The 19,816-nt window shown below is 49.3% G+C and overlaps 1 protein-coding gene across 1 annotated transcript; it reads right to left on the reverse strand.

Moving 5' to 3' along the window:
• Positions 1 to 15,097: 15,097 nt before the first annotated feature.
• Positions 15,098 to 18,853, reverse strand: EVX1 (even-skipped homeobox 1). Its single transcript, XM_053553693.1, has 3 exons — positions 18,195 to 18,853; positions 16,348 to 16,598; positions 15,098 to 15,754 (listed from the first exon to the last, which is right to left on the reverse strand). Exons 1-3 carry the CDS (start codon positions 18,619 to 18,621, stop codon positions 15,215 to 15,217), a joined length of 1,218 nt encoding a protein of 405 aa, XP_053409668.1. The 5' UTR covers positions 18,622 to 18,853; the 3' UTR covers positions 15,098 to 15,214.
• Positions 18,854 to 19,816: the final 963 nt, after the last annotated feature.

Consider the following 19,816-nt stretch of genomic DNA (forward strand, 5'->3'; position numbering starts at 1 on the left):
GTGTGGGTGACACATACTTTCCCACAAATAGTATGAGAAACCATCCAACAAACAAAACCCAAAAATCCCCTCTGTATTTTCCTAGAGTCTACATTAACCTCTTACTTTATCCTTTCAGACCAAAGAGAGACCACCTTGTAACATACAACATGGAATGTTCCATTTAATGTCTATCCTGAAGTAAATAGTCATCTGAAGTCATTTAAGCTTCTGTGGTGTTCCCTCTTATGTCACATGCCTTGTCACATCTTGCTGAAATGTGACTTAAAGTAAGATAAAATAAGAGTGAAATTTTCACCAGATCAAAATGGTAATTCTAATTTACTGGTTTCTTACAAGTCTAGCCGATCTGGAGTAGAATCTTTGTTTAGTCTAGGGGTATGATTATTGACATTCAGGTAGGTCACCTCCAAGTGACTGGGAGTTTGTATACATTGTAGCATGACCTCAAATCTAAGTGTGGGTCTTCATGACCCAAGTGATGTTTGCTGTTTCCACTAGCTGGCTTATGACTCGAGGAGTTGGCCAAGATTTGTGGCTATAGTCAAGTCTCTCCTTCTTTTCTTTCCTCTTTATCTCCTTTATTTGATACAGACCTCCAAGCAAATGCCAGCCTATGCCTATGGAGTCAGGGAGGAGACATCCTCAACAAGATGTCCCTATGTATGCATGGAACTAAGCCTATTTCTTTAAAAAGTAGTAACAAAAATAACCTTTTTTTTTCCCCTTTCGGAAAGTAGAATTGTTGGCCCTTTTGCAGGAATATCATGAGAGCTTAGAAGCAGATCTATTTAGGCAGAGCTAACTAACAATACTTTACTGGAATTTAAGAACTACTCTTTGGAGGTGCAGGACTATTTTTACACATATTCCTTTCAGAATCACCTCCACACCCAAAGCCTATCTCTAATCTTGATCCTAATTACCAAAGGCACCTGGCCAGTTCTAATCATCTAGATAACAGAAACTGGTGGGGCTTTCCAAATGCTTTTCCCCCTAAGCACACTTAAGTCAACATTCAAGTTTATTTTCTGGAGTCTGCAACCTGAGCTTGTAATTCTTCCTTTGCACTTCCTGGTAGTTTAGTGGGGTTACATCTAGGTGGAAGTATACCCTATTGCCCTTTTTTTTTTTTAACATTTGCATTCCACTAACTGCAATTGCTGACTCCAGAGATGTACAACTGGAATGTCCACTTATACGGAAGTTCCTAGAATGTCCATTAAGAAATGCAGCTTTGGCCCTTAGATCTGGATATGTCAGTGTGGACCAAGTGAACTATGAAAGGCATGTAAGGTTATCTGGCCTTGCCTTCAAAGTAAGACAACAGAAGTGGCATATTTCCTGCATAACATTTTGCGTCTTCTCTAAATCCATGGTAGCCATAGAAGGTCCATTTTACCCACAGAAAACTGAAAAACCAATAAAATGAAGTATTTGGGCCGAACCATCTTGAAGGGTGCTCCTGGCTCTAAAATGTTAGCATGCCTCCAGTTATGTAGCATTTCCAAACCACTAAAACTTGGGTTACTCAGCAGATAATCTGAGTGAACTATGTGTATTTAAAGATAACAAAGCCAAACATGATGGGTCATGCCTATAATTCCTGCACTTTGGAAGGCCAAGGCAGGAGGATCATGTGAAGCCAGGAGTTCAAGACGAGACTGAGCAACATAGCAAGACTCTGACTCTACAAAAAATAGATAATCTAGCCATGTGTGGTGGTATGCACCTGTAGTCCCAGCTACTTAGGAGGCTCAAACAGGAAGATCACTTGAGCCAAGGTGTTTGAGGTTGCAGTGAGCTATGATGATGCCACTGCACTCTAGCCCAGGCAACAGAGGGAAACCTTGTCTTGAAAGTAAATAAAGAAAGATTAAAAAGAGACCCAGAACCTTTCTCTATTAATGTCAATCTCACTTACTAACTTTTCTATTTTATTGTAGTGAGGGCTTTCACTGTTCTCAAACTCATGAGCTTTAGGATCCTTCTGCTTCCCAGAGTGCTAGGATTACAGGAGTGAGCCAGCAGCTTCTTGACTCTATCCATTCTGTCAAATTTCTGCTGAAAGAAAGCAGAGAACATCCTGTTCTTTTAAGGCAGTGATTTTTTTTTTTTTTGCAGTTTCTGGCTGGGGCTGGATTTGAACCTGCCACCTGCGGCATATGGGGCCAGCGCCCTACTCCTTTGAGCCACAGGTGCCGCCCAAGGCAGTGATTTTTAATTAGTGCGCTGCAGCACACGGGTGTGCTATGAGAGGATCTTAGGTGTGACACGATTTTTTTTTTTATTGTAAAGACAGTCTTACTTTGTCACCCTTGGTAGAGGGCCATAGCATTACACAGCTCACAGCAACTTCCAACTCTTGGGCTTAGGTGAGTCACCTGCTGAAGCCTCCCATGTAGCTGGGACTACAAGCGCCCACCACAGCGCCTGCCTATTTTTTTCTTTCGTTGTAGTTTGGCAGGGGCCAGGTTTGAACCCACCACTCTTGGTATGTGGGGCCAGCGCCCTACTCACTGAGCCACAGGTGCCGCCCTGTGACATGGAAATTTTTAAAGATCATTAATTAAATTATTTTCTAAAGAAGTTCAAACATAGGCCAGGCACAGTGGCTCACACCCGTAATCCTAACACTTTGGGGGCCTGAGGCAGGTGACTCACCTGGCAGGTGAATCCACCACTCAGGTGGATTGCCTGAGTTCACAGGTTTGAGTCCAGCCTGAATCAGAGCGAGACCCTGTCTCTAAAAATAGCTTGGCCTTGTGGCAGGCGCCTATAGTCCCAGCTAGTCAGGAGGCTGAGGCAAGAGGATCACTTGTGCTCAAGAGTTTGAAGTTGCTGTGAGCTATTGTGCCACAGCACTCTACTGGGGGCAACAAGGTGAGACTCTGTCTCAATAAAACAAAAATTATGATGATAAAAAAAGAGTTAAAAAGAAAAGAGAATATACTTACTGTGCTTTGAACTTCTTTTTTTTTTTTTTCTGAGACAGAGTCTCACTATGTCACCCTACATAGAGTGCTATGACGTCACAGCTGACAGCAACCTCAAACTCTTGGGCTTAAGAGATTCTCTTGCCTCAGCCTCCCGAGTAGCTGGGACTACAGGAACCCACCACAATGCCCGGCTATTTTTTGTTGTAGTTGTCATTATTGTTTAGCCGGCTTGGGTTGGGTTCAAACTCACCAGCCTGGGTGTATGTGGCTGTCACTGTAACCACTGTGCTACAGGTGCTGAGCTGCCCAGCTATTTTTGTTGTTGTTGTTGTTAAGCAGATCCGGGCTGGGTTAGAACCCACCAGCCCCAGAGCATGTGGCCAGCGCCCTAACCACTGAACTATAGGTGCCCAGCCTTGATCATCATAATTTAAGTGTGCCATGGAAGTTTAATTATAGGTTCAAATGTGCCATGAGATTTTAAAAGGTTGAAAACACTGTGTCCATTTCCATAAGCCACACTCACCAGTTCTGTTTACATCCATTGGCCAGAAATTAATCACATCTAGCTGGGTGGGAAATGTAGTTTTTATTGCAGGCAGCCATTTGCTCAGCTAAAGCAGAGGAGGTTCTTTTACTAAAGGACAGGGCAGAACATGGTCAGTTAAGTCTCAGTATGTTTTCCTGCCTGGCACTCCAGATTTCCCCTTTAGGACTGCAGTCTTAATGCAGACATCATCAGTCTTAAAAGTCTAGGAGCCTTCTTTCCCCTGCTCTCTTTGTACCAATTTCTCTTGCCAGTCCCACACCTTTTACCTCCGACTTCTAGGTAACAATGCATCATCAACTTCTGCACCTTTTGCTACTGGGTTCTACCTTCCTAATTGAGAAACCTGGTACCAAAAGCTTATGGAATCTGGACTGAGTCCCTTTGGATGTGGTGCTTTGATCTCCTGGCTACCTATTTTCAAGTCAACTTTTAGCCAAGTTGACTTTGTTAGTAGGGCTGGGAGCCCTAACCTGGTATCTGACATACTGACCTCCCCAGCACTACATTCCTGCCATATCATCTATAACTTCATGGTTAAAAGTTGGGCAGATAGGCTCGGTGCCTGTGGCTCAAGTGACTAAGGCACCAGCCACATACACCTGAGCTGGCGGGTTCGAATCCAGCCCGGGCCTGCCAAACAACAATGACGGCTGCAACCAAAAAATAGCCGGGCGGTGTGGCGGGCGCCTGTAGTCCCAACAGCTTGGGAAGCAGAGGCAGGAGAATCGCTTGAGCCCAGGATTTGGAGGTTGCTGTGAACTGTGATGCCATAGCTCTCTACTCAGGTCCACAGCTTGAGGCTCTGTCTCAGACAAAAAAAAAAAAAAAGAAAAAAAGAAGTTGGGCAGATAGGGTATCCTGTAGCAGAAAGAGCCACGGATATGGAATGAGACAACTTGGGTTTGAGTCCTCAGACTCCCTCCCATTTACTAGCTATGTGATTTTCTAAGATTTTCTCTTATCTCTAAAATAGAAATAATAATAATTTTTGTTTCACATGGCCACATCCCACCTAATTGAGGTTTTAGATAAGACCACAGCCCCAGATAATATATGTACAAATGCTTCAAAAAGTATAAAGCCCACTGTAGAGATAATAATCTCCTATTTTACCTCTTATGTGTGGCACCTTCCCCAGAGTTTTCCAGAATATTCCATCCTATTCTCTTCCTACTCTGCTTCCTCTTCCCTTTTCCTCACAACAGTCACTCTGTCCTGCCCTTCCTACAGTCTTTTATAGAGCTTCACAAGAAAAGAGAATAGTTGAAATAGGAGGATGTAGATGAAGAAATGGGTACTCTATTGGATCAGAGGAATGACTATGACAATGAGAGCAAACAGGTGCTCTTCTAAGCAGTTTATAACTATAAAGCCATGTAGCCTTCCCAACAACCATACATGACAAGGTTTGCGGGAGTCACCCTCTAAGATAGCTACCAGTGATCCCTGCCTTGAGAATTTGGCGCCCTGTATAACCCCCTTCCCTTGAGTGTGGGCTGGATCTAGTGACTCACTTCTAACAAACACAATATGGCACAAGTGATAGAATGTTGCTTCCAAGATTAGATAACCTCTGTCTTAGGTGCTCTCTCCCCCAACTCTTCTCTCTTCTTACTCATTCTGAAGGAAGACAGCTGCCATGGTATAAGTTACAACATGGACAGGCTCATATGTCAAGGAACTAAGAGAAGCCTCCAACCAACAGCCTTCAGCCAAACAGCCCACCAACAAGGAACTTAATCCTGCTAACAGCCATGTGAGTGAGCCTAGAACCACATCCCACCCAACTGAGGTTTTAGATAACCAGTGGACAAGCCTTAAGTCAGAAACACCCAAGGGCGGCGCCTGTGGCTCAGTCGGTAAGGCGCCGGCCCCATATACCAAGGGTGGCGGGTTCAAACCCAGCCCTGGCCAAACTGCAACCAAAAAATAGCCGGGCGTTGTGGCGGGCGCCTGTAGTCCCAGCTGCTCAGGAGGCTGAGGCAGGAGAATCGCCTAAGCCCAGGAGTTGGAGGTTGCTGTGAGCTGTGTGAGGCCACGGCACTCTACTGGGGGCCATAAAGTGAGACTCTGTCTCTACAAAAAAAAAAAGAAACACCCAGCTAAGCTCCCCAGATTCCTGACCTCCAGAAACTGAGACAGTATTTATTGATTTAAGTAGCTTAATTCTGGAATTACATCACTAGATAGACCCATTGTTACCATCGCCATTTGCATATGAAGAAACTGAGGCTCAGCAAAGTTAAGAAATGTTCTGGTTTACACAGCTTATAAATGTCATAGTGGAGGTTCAAACGTAAGAACTCTGGTTCCACAATCTGTGCTTTTATGTTGCTCTGGTGGCTTATGGTTTAATAAGGAAGTAATATATTTACATTTTGTATTTTGTAAAAGATAAAGCTTCTGATAGTAAAGACATACAAGCTTTAAATCAGATAACAGGTGAATTGGATCTTTTTAACTTTTTTTCTCTGAGACAGGTTCCCCTTCTGTTGCCCAGGCTGGAGTATAGTGACATAACAGTATCACTGCAACCTCCAACACCTGAGCTCAAACAGCCCTCCTGCGTTAGCCTCCCAAGTAGCTGAAACTATAGGTGCATGCCACCACATCTGGCTGATTTTTTAAATTTTTTTGTAAAGATGGTGTCTCTCTTTCTCGGGCTAGTCTCAAACTCCTGGCCTCAAGTGATCATCCTGTCTCAGCCTCCTAAAGTACTAGGATTACAGACATGAGCCACCACTCCTGGCCAAATAGAATGTTTTGAAAACAGAAGATGTGGCTTCAAATACTCTTTTAGCAGGTTCCCTGCCAAAGCAAGCTTATTTCCTACCATAGTATTGCCCTGACCACAGCTATTACCAGTAATGAGTTCTTTTAAACCAAAGCATTAGTTGTAAGAAGATCCAAACACAATCAAAGCCACACCAACTCCAAATTGGAGGAGAAAAAAGATTTTGTAAACCTATGGCTGGTATTAGCCATATAGTAGTTGCTAAAAAAATATTTGTTGGTTCATCCATTGGGCTAAACTGATCTTTGAACATCCACCAAAGAAAGTTTACTGTATTTTTGGAAAGCAGAATAGAGTCCTTTAAAAATAGACACATCCATGGGTGGCACCTGTGGCTCAACGGGTAGGGCGCCGGTCCCATATGCCGGAGGTGGTGGGTTCAAGCCCAGCCCCGGCCAAAAAAAAAAAAAAAAGAAAAAAAAAATAGACACATCCTGCCTCCTACACTAGCCTTTACCTAAACCCCAGTTTTGTTTTGTTTTGTTTTGTTCGAGACAGTGTCTCACTTTGTCACCCTCTGTAGAGTGCTATGATGTCATAGTTCACAGCAACCTCAAACTCTTGGGCTCAAGCGATTCTCTTGCCTCAGACTCCCAAGTAGCTGGGAGGGACTACAGGTGCCTGCCATAACACCTGGCTAATTAGAGACAAAGTCTCACTCTGGCTCAGTATGGTCTTGAACCTGTGAGTTCAGGCAATCCACCCATCTTGGCCTCTCAGAATGCTAGGATTACAGGCGTGAGCCACCATGTCCAGGCCCTAGAACCCGCTTTTGATACTAGCAACTCATGGAGAAACATATTCTCAGTCTGCTTTTAGCCACAACACTACACCATAAATTCAACTTCAGCAGAATGATAAGTGTAAACTCTGAAGTCAAACTATCTCTATTATTCTACTGTGTGACACAGACCAAGTTCTAACTCTCTGTGTTTCAGTTTCCTCATCTGTAAGGTGACAATTATAATAGTACTCAGGTTAATGGGTTATTGTGAGAATTAAATGAAATAATGCATGGAAAGCACACAGAACAGTAAGTGGTATGTGGCAAGCATTCAGTAACTGTTAGCTGTTCAATCTTACTACCCAGCACTACAAATCTGGTGTCTGCAAGGCAGAGAAATGTAGGAGCCATAGCTACTGCCAATCTGAAGGAAAGCTCAGTGGAGTTCCCTATTACTCCCTTCCCTGAGGCCAGATGCCCACCAGCCCAAGCTTGAAGAGACCCAGCTTTGCAGCTAAGTTTACAGTTTGGTAGATTCACAAAATGATGTGTTTTGAAATTAGCTAAAGAGGGACATTCCAACACTGAATCAATATACAGATATAAAATGGGCAATTTTAGACACAAGAAGCATGGAACTCCTAGTCGAATTCTGGGACCCTTACCCATTTGTTCACTGTCAGAGCACCAGGACTTCAGGAGGGGACCTTCTCTCTGCTCTCAGGTACAATCTCTCTACTAAGAAGCTCCTTTTGCATTATTTATCCTCACTGACTTCCTTGCCATCTCAATAAATTCTTTGCTGCTTTTACTGATTACTTTACCCTTCTTTTTTTACACACACACACATCCTATTCTACTCTTTCCCTGGAGTTCTTTCTCCCTTGTCTTCCTTTACAAAACATTACATGTGGAAATGACAGGGAAAGACAAAACAGTCTCCTCTCATGGTTAAAAAATAACACACTGGCCAATGACTGGCAAATCATGTTATTGGCCACACAACACAACAGAGAGGCACCCTTAAATATTTGCTAAATAAGGCCCTCCCTGACTGACCTCTGCAAGGTTGGATGGAGACACTGCATCTGACAATGACCTGACCGTGTGCTCAGTTCCCTAACTCTGGTGAGAAGCTGGAGGAAAGAAAAAAGAAACACTATACATCACCTACATCAAGCCTCATTGCCTATCTTACACAATGAAGAAAAATGAAGCTGGGAAAATAAAGTAATAATGTAATAAAGGGAGAGAGCCTAAGGTAGAAGCCACAACTTCTGTTTTCCAAAAATGCCCCTTACTTACAAATCTGTGACTTGTAAGGCATGGGAGGCAGCAGAGGGCAACCCCTCCTCAAAAGGAGGCTTTTAATCCAGACCCCGGATGCTGCTTCTAGGATTTGACATCCACAACTCATTGGAGCTGCCTTCTGTATGGATTTTCCGTTTAACATGTCAAGGAGCTGGACCGGTGCTGACTTAAGGGCAGAACACCCTGAAGAGAGGACCTAGCCCTTCCCTCCTCTTCCCCAGGGCTCCTTGCAAGCTGTTTATTCCCACCTTCTTCCAGGCTCCAGGGAGCCAGGCGGTTCTAGCGCAGGTCTCAGCGCCGCGCGGCTAGTAGCTCCTGGATAAGACGTATTTAATATTCCACCCGGGTTATTTAACCTCCGCATCCATGTTAACAAACAGCCATTATTAACGAGGTGGTAGACCACATCGGGTGGGTTTGTACAGACAATGTGAGCTCCCTTGGCCTTTCTGTGAGCAAATTCATAATCCTCAGCGACTCAGCCGCCCAGAACCCTCCTGCGCAGACACTGAGCATAACCCGGGTGGTCTGGACCCTCACCCACGACCCCTGAGGCTGCAGGATTCGTCCTCTGCGAGGCGGAGCTGCATCTCTCCCTTTCTTCCCTGCTTCCCTCTCTCGCTCGCTCTCCCAAGGGGTTACTACAGTGCGTTATAAATTTTACCTTTCCAGTGTGCAGGAGAGGCGAGAGGAGGCTGTGTCCCAGCTCCCGGCTTGCCCGTCCCCGAGGACACCAATTAAAGGCACTAATTGGACAGCAATACATCAAAGTCGCTCCCGGGAGTGTGTCCTCAGAGCACCAGGAATCCGTTGGTTGGGCTTTTGTTACATACACAGAAACACAGAGGAAAAATGAAAAAAGCACCTCAATGCGGACAGGAGTAGACCATGTGCTGTACCGCGTAAACTCCTCTACCTCCGTGTCCGCCTCTCTCAACTGTTTTTTCCAGGCGCGGCTATGAAACGATCTTTCCCACTCCTCTGTTCTGAGTTCACCTCCCTTACTTCTCGGAAGATCGCCGCCTCAAACCTCTCTCTCAGGGCACCCGCGCGTACAGAGTCCGTGTAGACGCGGCACACAGTTGAACCCAAGCGCGCCCGTTTCGGGAGAAACTGCCCGATCTCCCTTCGCTCAGGTTCTGGTCTTTCCCTAAACCCTCCGAGGGAAGGGAAATAAACACCTCAGAGAGGCACCTGTCGCCTTAAAGTCCTAGTGGTTAACTCAATTGTACTGGGTCCTGGAGAGGCCTGGGAAGGGAAGAGGACCTCACCCGGGAGAAGTTATTTCTGAATACAAAAGGGACACTTCGACGGGGGAAAGAAAGGATTCTTCTTTGCGAGAAAATGACGCTGCTCACAGGCCCGAGGGCACCCAGAAAAGCCAGCCATTAAAAAGACTCGGGCGAGGGGACCTATGGAAATGGGCGCCTGCCCTGTCATCTGCTTAGGAGGCCAAATTTAAGAAGAGGCGGAAACTTCAGAGTCCAGAAGCCTCCAACAACCTCTGCCCTGAGCGCACAACGAGGCCCACAGAGCTCCCCAACAGTGCCCCAGAGCCCTGTTGTCACCTGGGAGTGTAAGTCGGGCCCCAGAGAGGGATGGAGACCAGGGCACAAACTGGGACCCCCTGGGGATTGGCGTCTGCAGGCCACTGCTCCTCTGGATGTCCATCCCGGCCACACCAGGCTGATGCCTGAGCGGGGTAGATGGGAACCTGAAGCCCGCGAGGGCGAGGCCCGCCGGGTTGCCGCTGCAGTCACAGCCACTGAGCAAGACTTCATGCGCCCTGGAGACTCGGCTTCCCCTGGGCCCTGAGGAAGCCAGAAGAGCCCCTCGTACTGAGGCTGCGCCGCTCTTTTCCCCGAAGAAGCCAGATTGGAATGGCTGCTTTTGATCCCATTTGTTACCAACCTCGGCATTTGTTTTCCATTCTATAAACGCTTCCCTTTAAGTAATTGTCCCTGTTAACAGCGTATACCTTTCAGCAGCCCTCACTGCGCTATAAATAATCTCGATGAAGATGCAAGGATATGACTTTCACAAGATTGGACAATTGATTCAATCTGTGACCCGCGATCGCGAATAATATTGGAAGGCTATTTAAACAGATGAAGGCCTAAATTGTCTTGCTTGTATCTGAATTAATTTCTCATTCATCATCATTATGAAGTGATTGGTCTATTCAAGCTCTTCAGCCTGCTGGAACGGAGCAGGATTTAAATGAGATTGTAACACAATTTAAATGCTTGCTGACTTTAACGAGGCCAATTGAGCAGCTGCAATAAATACAAATATTTTTCTAAACAGCCTTGTTTTAAATAATTACTTAATGCTTTCATGTTATTTTTAAGTGGCAATCTTTCTCTCCTGCTCCAAATATTACATACTTATTTGCTGAGAAGCTGATTTTACAAATGACTTTGTTTCTGTTTGCTTCGTATTAATAGACAGTAGGGTGCGTTTTGTGATTGAGTTTTTTCCTCAGGGCCAATATTTCGGGGATCCCTCAAGTTTGCACAAATGGTGAACTGGGCCTTAGTTTCACCTTAATGCAGTCTGACATGTCTGCCCCTGCAGAGCTTGGGAGGAGCTGAGCGATGGAAGAAATTTGTCGTTTGAATCTAGTCACTTAGCCCTGCAAGTTTTAGCTGGGTCTTGCTAACGAATCCGTATGACTGCACTTACAAATGACACCCTGAAGAGTGGCATCGTTTCTGATTTGTCCTGATGACTGTCATCATGTTGAACAAATCAGAATTCCAGCATATCCCAAAGGTGTCCTTTAGGAAATTCAATCTGCGAGCAGTTTGGCTCTTGTGCATATTGACAGAAGTAGGTGGAGGTTGGATGAGGATTTCTTTGTTAGGGAACTGATACAGAAAGAACTGACACAACGAATGAAGGGGGGAGGGGGGCAAGGGAAGATAATTAGAAGAAATGCCAATTTTTACTCCAACCTCCTTTCCTTCCCTCCTCCCCCAGTGACTCCTACTCCTCCCTATCCCAGTCCAGGATGACCATATACAGAGAGGATGCTAAGAAGGCAAAACTCTTCCCACTTTGAGAATGTCTTACATCCAGACACCTTCAACAACTGTCCACCGTGACACTCATGCTCTCCAGCAGACATATGGTGGCTGATGTTTCCTCCACTGGGGAATAATGGAAGCAACTGAGCAGGAGAAGTGTGGGAACAAAAGAATCTTTTAAACTTCAGCAAAAGGGCTAGAGGTGGGGTGGAGGGAAAACAGGACTTATAGCAAGGATCTAAGCACCCATTTGAGGTGACTGTCTAGGGCCATGTCCCCCTAGCAGGCCAAGTGTGAGAGGGTGCATTCTGAATCTCCTTCCCCTCAGCCTAGGCTGAGGGAGGACATCATATGGGTATGTGTGGGAGTGCAGGGTTAGAGACTACGAAGGTGGGGGCAGATATCATCACCAGAGAAACCATGTTGGAAGACAGGATCAAACTGTGTAGGCCATGGAGAAGAAATGGCAACAACGATGGAGGAACCCAAATGATTTGCTTTGTAACTGGGCGATTTAATGCCAGAGTTAAGAAGCTATTGGCCAGAATCATTTTCATCTTTGAGGCTCTGCTGAGCTCATCCTCTTTATCCTGTTGTTTAAAATGAGCATTATCCCAAACATATGCAATGCAATCAGTTTGGTCACACTTACAAGAACATGCTTTAATAAGGCAATCAATCATATGCTAACAAGCCGGGGACGGCTGGGGGCCTGGCCTGCACTTGGGCTGTGGGGCGGCAACCTTGCTTAGCTGGGCGAACTTGAACCCAGGCTGGGTGCTAGACCGGCACTGGACTGGCAACGGGTGAGAAAGTGTGAGTTGGGAGTGAGGTGTCAGACTTTGCTGATAGTGACCATGGACTCTGGGCCCCAAAACTGTGCTGAGGAGGAGGAAGTAGGAGCCTGTCACTCATAGCTACCTGGACCACTAACACTATGCAGCTGGGTGAGACTCGGAGCCTCTGTTTTCCTACCTCCAAAATGGAAGAGAGATGAGGCAAAGCTAAGTGGAGGTGTTCAGAAAGCTGAAAAATGAAACACCCTATTAGGCCCATGGCCTGGACTAGCTTTCTTGTTTTACAGATAGTGGTTGGGGCTGTGGAGTGGCAGTGTTTCATCACAGTGGCCTCCTGCTCTCTCCTACCCACCCAAAGGGGGCATGTCTAGCCAGTAGGGTTGCGAGATGCAGGTGGGCTAAGTGAGGAGGGTGGGGGGAGACGTGGTCCCCAGTGCCAAACCAAAAACCTTGGCAAAAGGGAAATTTCATTATGAAGTAATGAGTAATTCCCCCTGGCAAGATGTATTGTTATATCTTCCACTTCAATTTTGAGGAAGAGAAGCTCAATTACCCAGAAAATACAGTCAATTAAAGGCTGCTGATTGGACACAAGGCCAGATCATCGATCTTGTACTTTCCAATATTGCTGCAGACACCTCATTTTCCCTCCCTATTAACTGAAAATACGCCTGGCATTAAGGCAACCCGCAGCCTATTTACCTGTCGCAAGCAATCTCTGCCCGATGTGGAGCAACGGCAAAATTTGCCCAGATTTGGCACTCGGGAGCTCCTGGTTGCTGAAAGAACTCTGCTGGCCTGGGGGGAGGGAGCGAGGAGAATGCTGGAAACCTCACCTCCAGGCTTTGCTTGGGAGGAGACCATCCATTGTGTGAGGGTGTGCTGTGAAGTGGGGGGATGGAGAGGCTGGTTAAGGAGTCCCCACATGCTGGCACCAGCAGAGGACTCCGGGTGTCCATGCAATCCAGAGCCTCCTAGCCTCCCTGAAAGCATCCATCTCTCCCCTGCTTGCGCAGGACTCCCAGCCGTGCTTGATTCTCCTGTTGCTGAGCACTGCCCACCTGTCCCCTTGCCATGAATGCCCAGAGTCCCATCCTCAAAATGACTTCTAGTCTGAGGACAACTCAGACCAAGATGATCCTAACCCAGGAATTCTTCACTCTCTTCCTCTACCCTCAGATGCAGACCAGCTTGATGAGCAAACCCAGCTCTCTGCAGAGCTCAAGCTCCACGTCTGCTCTGTTTGCCTCCACCTTAGGTTGGGGTGGAAGAAGGCCACACAGAGACTATAGTCCAGTCCCCTTCTACAAATGACTAGAGCAGCCTGAGAAGTAACCATTCGTTACAAGGGTGGGCCCAAGTAGGGTCAGCACTCTGAAGGGACAGTTTACTCACGGAGGCCTCCCAGCATGCCCAGAATTAAGAAAACATGCACCCAGGGCAGCTGGGAGCCTGTCTTCTCCATCTCTGGGCAGTATCTGTTTGGAGCCTACCAATGCCCAACATAGCAGTCAGGGCTTGGGAGCCTGTCTTGGGTCCATCTTTTGGTTCTTCCCCTAACAAGCCCATGATGACTGAACTAGCAATTCAGATAGAGTCAATGTACTACCTGCTTTCAAAAAATTAAAATGCTAAAGTGAGAATTACGTCCAGCTTTTATTGCAATATGGTTAACAAATTGTAACAGCAAATTCTTTGGGCTTTAAAGGAAAATCATAAACCAAACCAAATTTATTCCCTTTGGGAAGAATATCTCTCTCTCTCTCTCTCTCTCTCTCTCTCTCTCTCTCTCTCTCTCTCTCTCTCCCCCTCTCTGTCTCTCTCTGTGAAGCTTGCATTGGGAGTTACAAGTTCTCCGCTTCCTCAAAAACTGTCTACAAGAATGTGGGAGTGGCTCCCAAACCCTGGTGAAGGGCAAAGACAGTGTTCTCAGGGGGTAGAAGACTCCCACTGGCATGTGAAAGTCAAGCCCCAGGGGCAGCTTGGGAGAAAAAACGAAAGAGGGAAAATGCCCAGAGCAAAGGGCAGGGCTAGAAAGTTCCTGACAAAGTGAAGGTGAACAGGCAATGGATGAAAACAGCTTCTAATTTGCTGCCAGATACTGAGGGAGGAAGGGAGAGAGGAAGGTGAAGCTCCCTCTCCCTAAGCTCTTCCCTGAGTGCCTTGTTAACAGCTCAGCTCTGGGCTCCAAAGGCGGTTATTATACATTCAACATTCAAAAACCCTCCTCACACACTTGCTAATCAGGGTGTGTGCTGGGCACAGAGAAAAGCAGCCTGGCCTCAGAGAAGCTGCCAAGGGGCCCTGAGGTGCCTGAAGCCCCTGCAGCCAGAACTTAACAGAAAAGGGGGTGTGGGTGGAAGGGTGGGGATAAGGATGGAGCCACAAGTTGTGAGGTGTCATAAAGCTGGGAATGAGGAAAGAGATAGGTGCTAGGAGATCTCTGAACCAGAAGATGCTGTGTACTTGATGCTCCAGGAAGGCGAGAGAGCCCCCAGCTTCCACACCAAGGGGCAGGATTTTCCCTAGTAGTAAATCATCTCTCACTCTCTCCCGAAATGGCTGGTGCTGCCACCCCCTTGCCATGCTTTGTAAAAGCTGGCAAAGATTAATCTCTACTTGCTCTGCATACACAGCATATTGTTCAGAGAGACAGCAGTTTTCCTTTCCAGTGCTTGGGCTTGGCCTTGGCAAGGGAGGGGGCAGGTCCAGGAAGCAGTGTGAGGTGGGGGTGGTAGAGGACTGGGGGGCTGTAGATATTGGTTGCTGTTGCTAATTTTTGTTTAGCTTTGGAGCCACAGCCTCAACCCAGTCGAGGGGCGGTGGGTCCTGTAATGAAGAGAGGCTACACCAGAGGAAGGTGGTTCACCCTCTGTTCCCCCAACCCTATTCTTGGCCCCCAAACGCGCCAGCCAAGGCTGCTTCCCGGCGTCCGATCCTTGAGGCCGAGTCCCTGGTCCTATTCGGCCCTCCCCTTTCTCCTCAGTGTCCTGGGGGTTGAGTAGGAGCTCTGGCTGAGTCTTGGGGGGAACCACGGGCGTCCTGGAGCCGACAGCCCGCGTGCAGCCACTTATCTGGTGAGGGGCACCTCCTCCCTCTGGTCCAGCGAGACGGAGGAGGCCTTGCTAAGCACAGAGGGTGCGAAGGTGAGGAAGGAGTCCGAGCGGGAGGTGGAGGCACAGGTGAAGTCCGAGGTGGCGGCGGCGCGGGGCGCCAGCCCGTTGGCCGGGCCGCTGTGGCAGGCGAGGCAGGAGCAGGGGCCGCCGGCTGAGGCGCCCAGTCCGTGCGCCGGGCCGGGGTACAGCGGCGGATGGCGGAAGGCGCACAGCAGTTCGGGGCGCGGGTAGGGCTGCGAGAGCACCCGGAATGTGTCGAGAGGGCGCAGGGAGCCGCTGAAGGGCGAGGCGGTGGCGGATGCGGCGGACGCGGCGCCCAGGCCCACAGGCGAGTAGTAGGGTAGGGGCAGATGCGATGGGAAGGGATAGGGCAGGCCGCCGGCGGCCGCCGCGTGGCTCAGCATGTAGGTGTAGAAGGCGGGGTCCGCCGGGTGAGGCCACGTCATGGCCAGCCGCTGCCGCTTGTCCTTCATGCGCCGGTTCTGGAACCACACCTGGGGAAAGGAGCGGGGCAGGATCCGTAGCTGTTCTAAGCCAGGTTTCCAGCGCCCAGGAGTCCTCTCTCACTCACTGCAGGGGACAATGTTGGTGGCGCACAGAATACCCAAAGCGGACACCACTGGGGCGGAAGCAGGCCTCACCACCACCACCTGGAGCTGGAATCCCTCCGAGAGAGATTGGGGAATCACTCCAGTCTTGGTCCTTCCTTCCCTCTTCCCACGTGGCTATGACCCAGAGAGCTGCCAGAACACTCTGTGGGTTTACAAGTAATAGAAGGACTAGGACTGCATGGGTTTGAGACTGCAGGCAGTGTTTACTGAAAAAGGTAACCCCTTTTCTTCTTCTCTTTTGGGTCACCCCTTGTTACAAACACAGGCACCCTATTCCCATCCAAGGAAGGTAGTCAACCACATGGCCGCAGTGCCCGCCTAGGGTACTATTGGGAGGGTAAATCTGCACGCACTAAACAGGAAAAGCCCAGGTTCATATTCCTGGCACTGATTTAGGGAGTGGGGGGGAGGGCAGTTGGTATTTACTTCCTGCTAAATGGGTGCACACCTGACTGCCCGGTCCCAACCGCCTATACCTTGATGGTAGTTTCCGGGAGGTTTAGAGCGGCCGCCAGCTCGCATCTCCGCGGCCTGGATACGTAGTTCTCTCGGTAGAATTCTTTCTCCAGCCGCGCAATCTGCTCCCGGGTGAAGGCGGTTCGGTAACGGCGCATCTGGTCACTGGCGCTACAGGCCAGGGTGCCTTGGGAGCCGCCGCCGCCACCGTTGCTCTTCGGGGCCTCGCTGCTGCCGTTCGGGCTGCTGACCAGTGCCTCAGAGCCGAGCCCTGCTCAGTGAGCCCAGAGCAAACACGTGCACATACACAGACACACAACAGATACACACACAACAGCTGACTTGGAGCTATAGGCCCAGGATAGGGAAGGTTGGAAAGAGACGCCCATCTCCCTTAGCCACCTCAGTAACTGCCTCTCGGGGGCGCTGCAGCCTCCGAGGAACCCAAGAAGGAAGATAAGGGCTTGCCCATGGGATGGGTACATGGGTGTTTTGGGGGAGGTCTGGCCTGGCTGCTGTTTGAGAGGTGTCCATCTAAGGCAAAATGGGCACAAAGACTCCCAGCTACCCTCCCTACATGCCCTGGGGCCCAGGTGAAGTGCCGCCTTTCTGAGCTTTCTGCTTACCATTGGCAGGGGTGGGCAAGGATATGCACTTTTGACCCACACGTTACTTAAGATGCATCCTCATTCTGGAGCAGCTGTAATCTCCGGGTCTTAGAGCACTGTGATGCTGAGCATTTTAGATAGTTTCCTTGCTGTTGTATGCCAGGCTGCCAGCACAGGTGTGGGAAGGTGTACTAGGTTGCATGTATTGCAGGGGTGGCATGGGAATTCGTATTTGAATATCCTATTACCTTTGTGTGTTTGAGCGAAGCATAGGCTGTTCTGAGGGTATGTTATGTTAGGGAGTATGGGTGGAGTGGGCGATAAGATGGTAAGAGGTGGGTATAGGTACTCTATATGGCATTGGCTGCCAAGGACAACGGGTGGTCTTTCTTCCCTCCCAGGCTCTTTCCACTCACTTCCACAGCTTTATGGAGGAGTGTCTACTAGTGCGATCTTCCTCACAGTTTTTCACCCCTCTCTGGTGGTAGGATTGTTGGCTCTCCTTCTGAGCCATCCATCCCCCTCTCTCATTTGCCTTTGGTCTGGGAGGGGTTCCCTAGTTAAAGCTCCATTGCTTTGGGCCTACCTCTGAGAAAGGTGGAGCTCCAGCCCCCTGCAGCTCCTTTTCCTTTGGGTGGAGAAGTGGGACTAGGAAGGGAAGGGGAAAGGGGGAGGACCCCATCTCTGCCTTTTCAAATGCAACCGGAGACCAAAGGCCAATTAGACCATTAGGACCATTTCCGACCTGGCGCCGCCAAGCCCGGGAAGTGACAAGGTAATTTGGACCTCTGACCGACGTGCAAACTGGTCGGAGGGCTGCAGCACTCGGGCTTTCCGAGTGGGCCGAGATTTTACGGTCCTTTATGGACTCCTGGCTTCCGCCCCTAGATGCGTCTTACACCCGGCCAGCCACAAACTGCCGTGACTGGCGTTTGATCTTGCCCTAGCCTGGGGAAGGTGTCTTCCCCCTGCAGTTGAAGCATTCCCACAAAACACTGGGGGAATGGGGTACGCGTTGACTCCCTGGAGCCCAAGACTTGCATCTCACACCCCCAAGGCACAGCTGTCACCCTCAGTCCCGCCAATGCCAGCACACAGTAGGAAACCCTTCCCAGGGCGCTGATAGCAGGGGAGAGTTGTTCAGGTGGGTCCCCCCAGCCATCCTGCCCTGGGGAAAAGGATGTCTTCCTCCCCGCCTGCGCCAAAACGAAGGCTGGGCGCAGTGGGAGGCCCCGGGAGCGGAGGGGTGCGGTGGCTACCTTTGCTGTGCTGGTACTCGGCGTTCGCAGTGGCGCAGTCCGGGGTGCAGCTCACCTCGATTTCTTCATAGAAATCCGACTCGGTGTCCGAGCTACTGGGTTGCCCCTGGCCAGAGAGGCTGTCGGCGGAGGGGGCTGGGGGTCCCGGGCAGAGCATGGCTGCTCCGGCTACCCGTGGCTCTGTGCCCGGCCCTGCCGCGCTGCCCGCTAGTCCATCGACCGGCTCCTCCTCCGGGCCTCCCCCGCCGCGCTCCCGGGAGGCCGGAGGACCGGCCCGCGGGCTCAGGCAACCACGGGGTACCATCTTCTCTGGCTGTTCGGACAACGGGCTACCGATGGCTTCGGACAAATTGGAGACCCTCTTGCCAATCAGAGTGCTAAGCTGACCCCCATCCAGAAACATGACCATGTCCTTTCGGCTCTCCATCTCAGGGCTCTCCGGTGGGGGCGGGGAAAAGCCCCAAATGAGCTCCTAACCCCCTGATCCCCGAGTCCCCAGCGGCCGGATAGATCTTGGCTGAGAGAGGGGAAAAAAGAGGCCCTGCGACTGGGCGGGTGCTGAGTGGCCAGAGTGCGTTGTCGACGGTGGCGGCGGCGGTGGCGTTGGGGAGCTAGGGTCACCTTGTGATGTGAGCGCTCCTCTGTGCCGCACCGCCTCTGGGAGGAAGCCCCATTGCCCTCTTCTTTCTAAGCTGTCATCCTCCTGCTGCAATCGTCATTACAGTACCGCTGGTGACGCCACTCGGTCAGCGCAAGTGGATAAATAGAAACGTCTGCCACAGCGAAGATGAAAGGAGACCCGCAGCTAATGGCTCGGCAGTGATGCGCCAGGTGTGGGCCTCGCTCGAATGGGGAGGAGAGTGTGAAAACAGAGAGACACACACACTGAGAGAGGGAGACACCCAGGCAGAGGGGATGCAAATGGAATTCCGCAGAAAGAAAAGAGAGCTTAACGCTCTCGGCGAGTTCCGCACGGACAGCAGGGACTCGGTAATTAAATTCGGTTTTTTTATTTTTTCTTTCATTTGATTTTGATTTTGATTTTTGTTTTCTTAACTTGGCGTTGATCTAACACTGATGAAAGAATCCATAACTGCATTTCAGAAGTGTGAAGGCCAGCTTGCAAGCCTCGATTCTCTCTGCATTATTATAACTGCCCCTGGAAGCTGACCTCAGACCGCTCCAAAGTCTTTTTTACAAGCTACCGAAGGGGGGAAAAAAAAACCCAACAAAAACACATATCCCACCTCTCCAGGTTTTTGGAGAGCTCGAGCCTGGGCTGTCCTTTCTTCACCTCCTTCCTCTCACCCCATCTGCCTTCTTCCTTCAGGGAACCAAACTTTGCGGGTTTTCTTCTCCAAAGGGCAAGAGATAAATACCTTATTATTATTTTTTTTTTTCTCTAACGACCTGCCTGGGCTGCTGAGTCAGTGTTCGCTGATTTTTTTATTCCCCTTCCCCATCTAGATGGTCTTCAGCTTTCCACAGCCTGGCTTGACCTCAAGGTGGCTGTTCATAGAAGAGATCGCTATCCCATTTGCTTGGGCCTTGCCTGCACTTCAGGTATGTTGGGTGGGGAGAGGTTCTAAGAATGGTAATATTTTTTCTTTTCTTGCCCATAT

Source organism: Nycticebus coucang, chromosome 11 (assembly GCF_027406575.1).
Source record: "Nycticebus coucang isolate mNycCou1 chromosome 11, mNycCou1.pri, whole genome shotgun sequence".
Classification (NCBI taxonomy): Eukaryota; Metazoa; Chordata; class Mammalia; order Primates; family Lorisidae; genus Nycticebus; species Nycticebus coucang.

Excerpts from the sequence above, each read along its gene's own strand:
- EVX1 (XM_053553693.1), bottom strand. The coding sequence starts at position 18,621 with ATGGAGAGCCGAAAGGACATGGTCATGTTTCTGGATGGGGGTCAGCTT. Across the intron at positions 16,599-18,194 it reads CGAGTACCAGCACAGCAAAG|GGCTCGGCTCTGAGGCACTG; the intron begins GTAGCCACCGCA and ends CTCACTGAGCAG. Across the intron at positions 15,755-16,347 it reads TCCCGGAAACTACCATCAAG|GTGTGGTTCCAGAACCGGCG; the intron begins GTATAGGCGGTT and ends TCCTTTCCCCAG.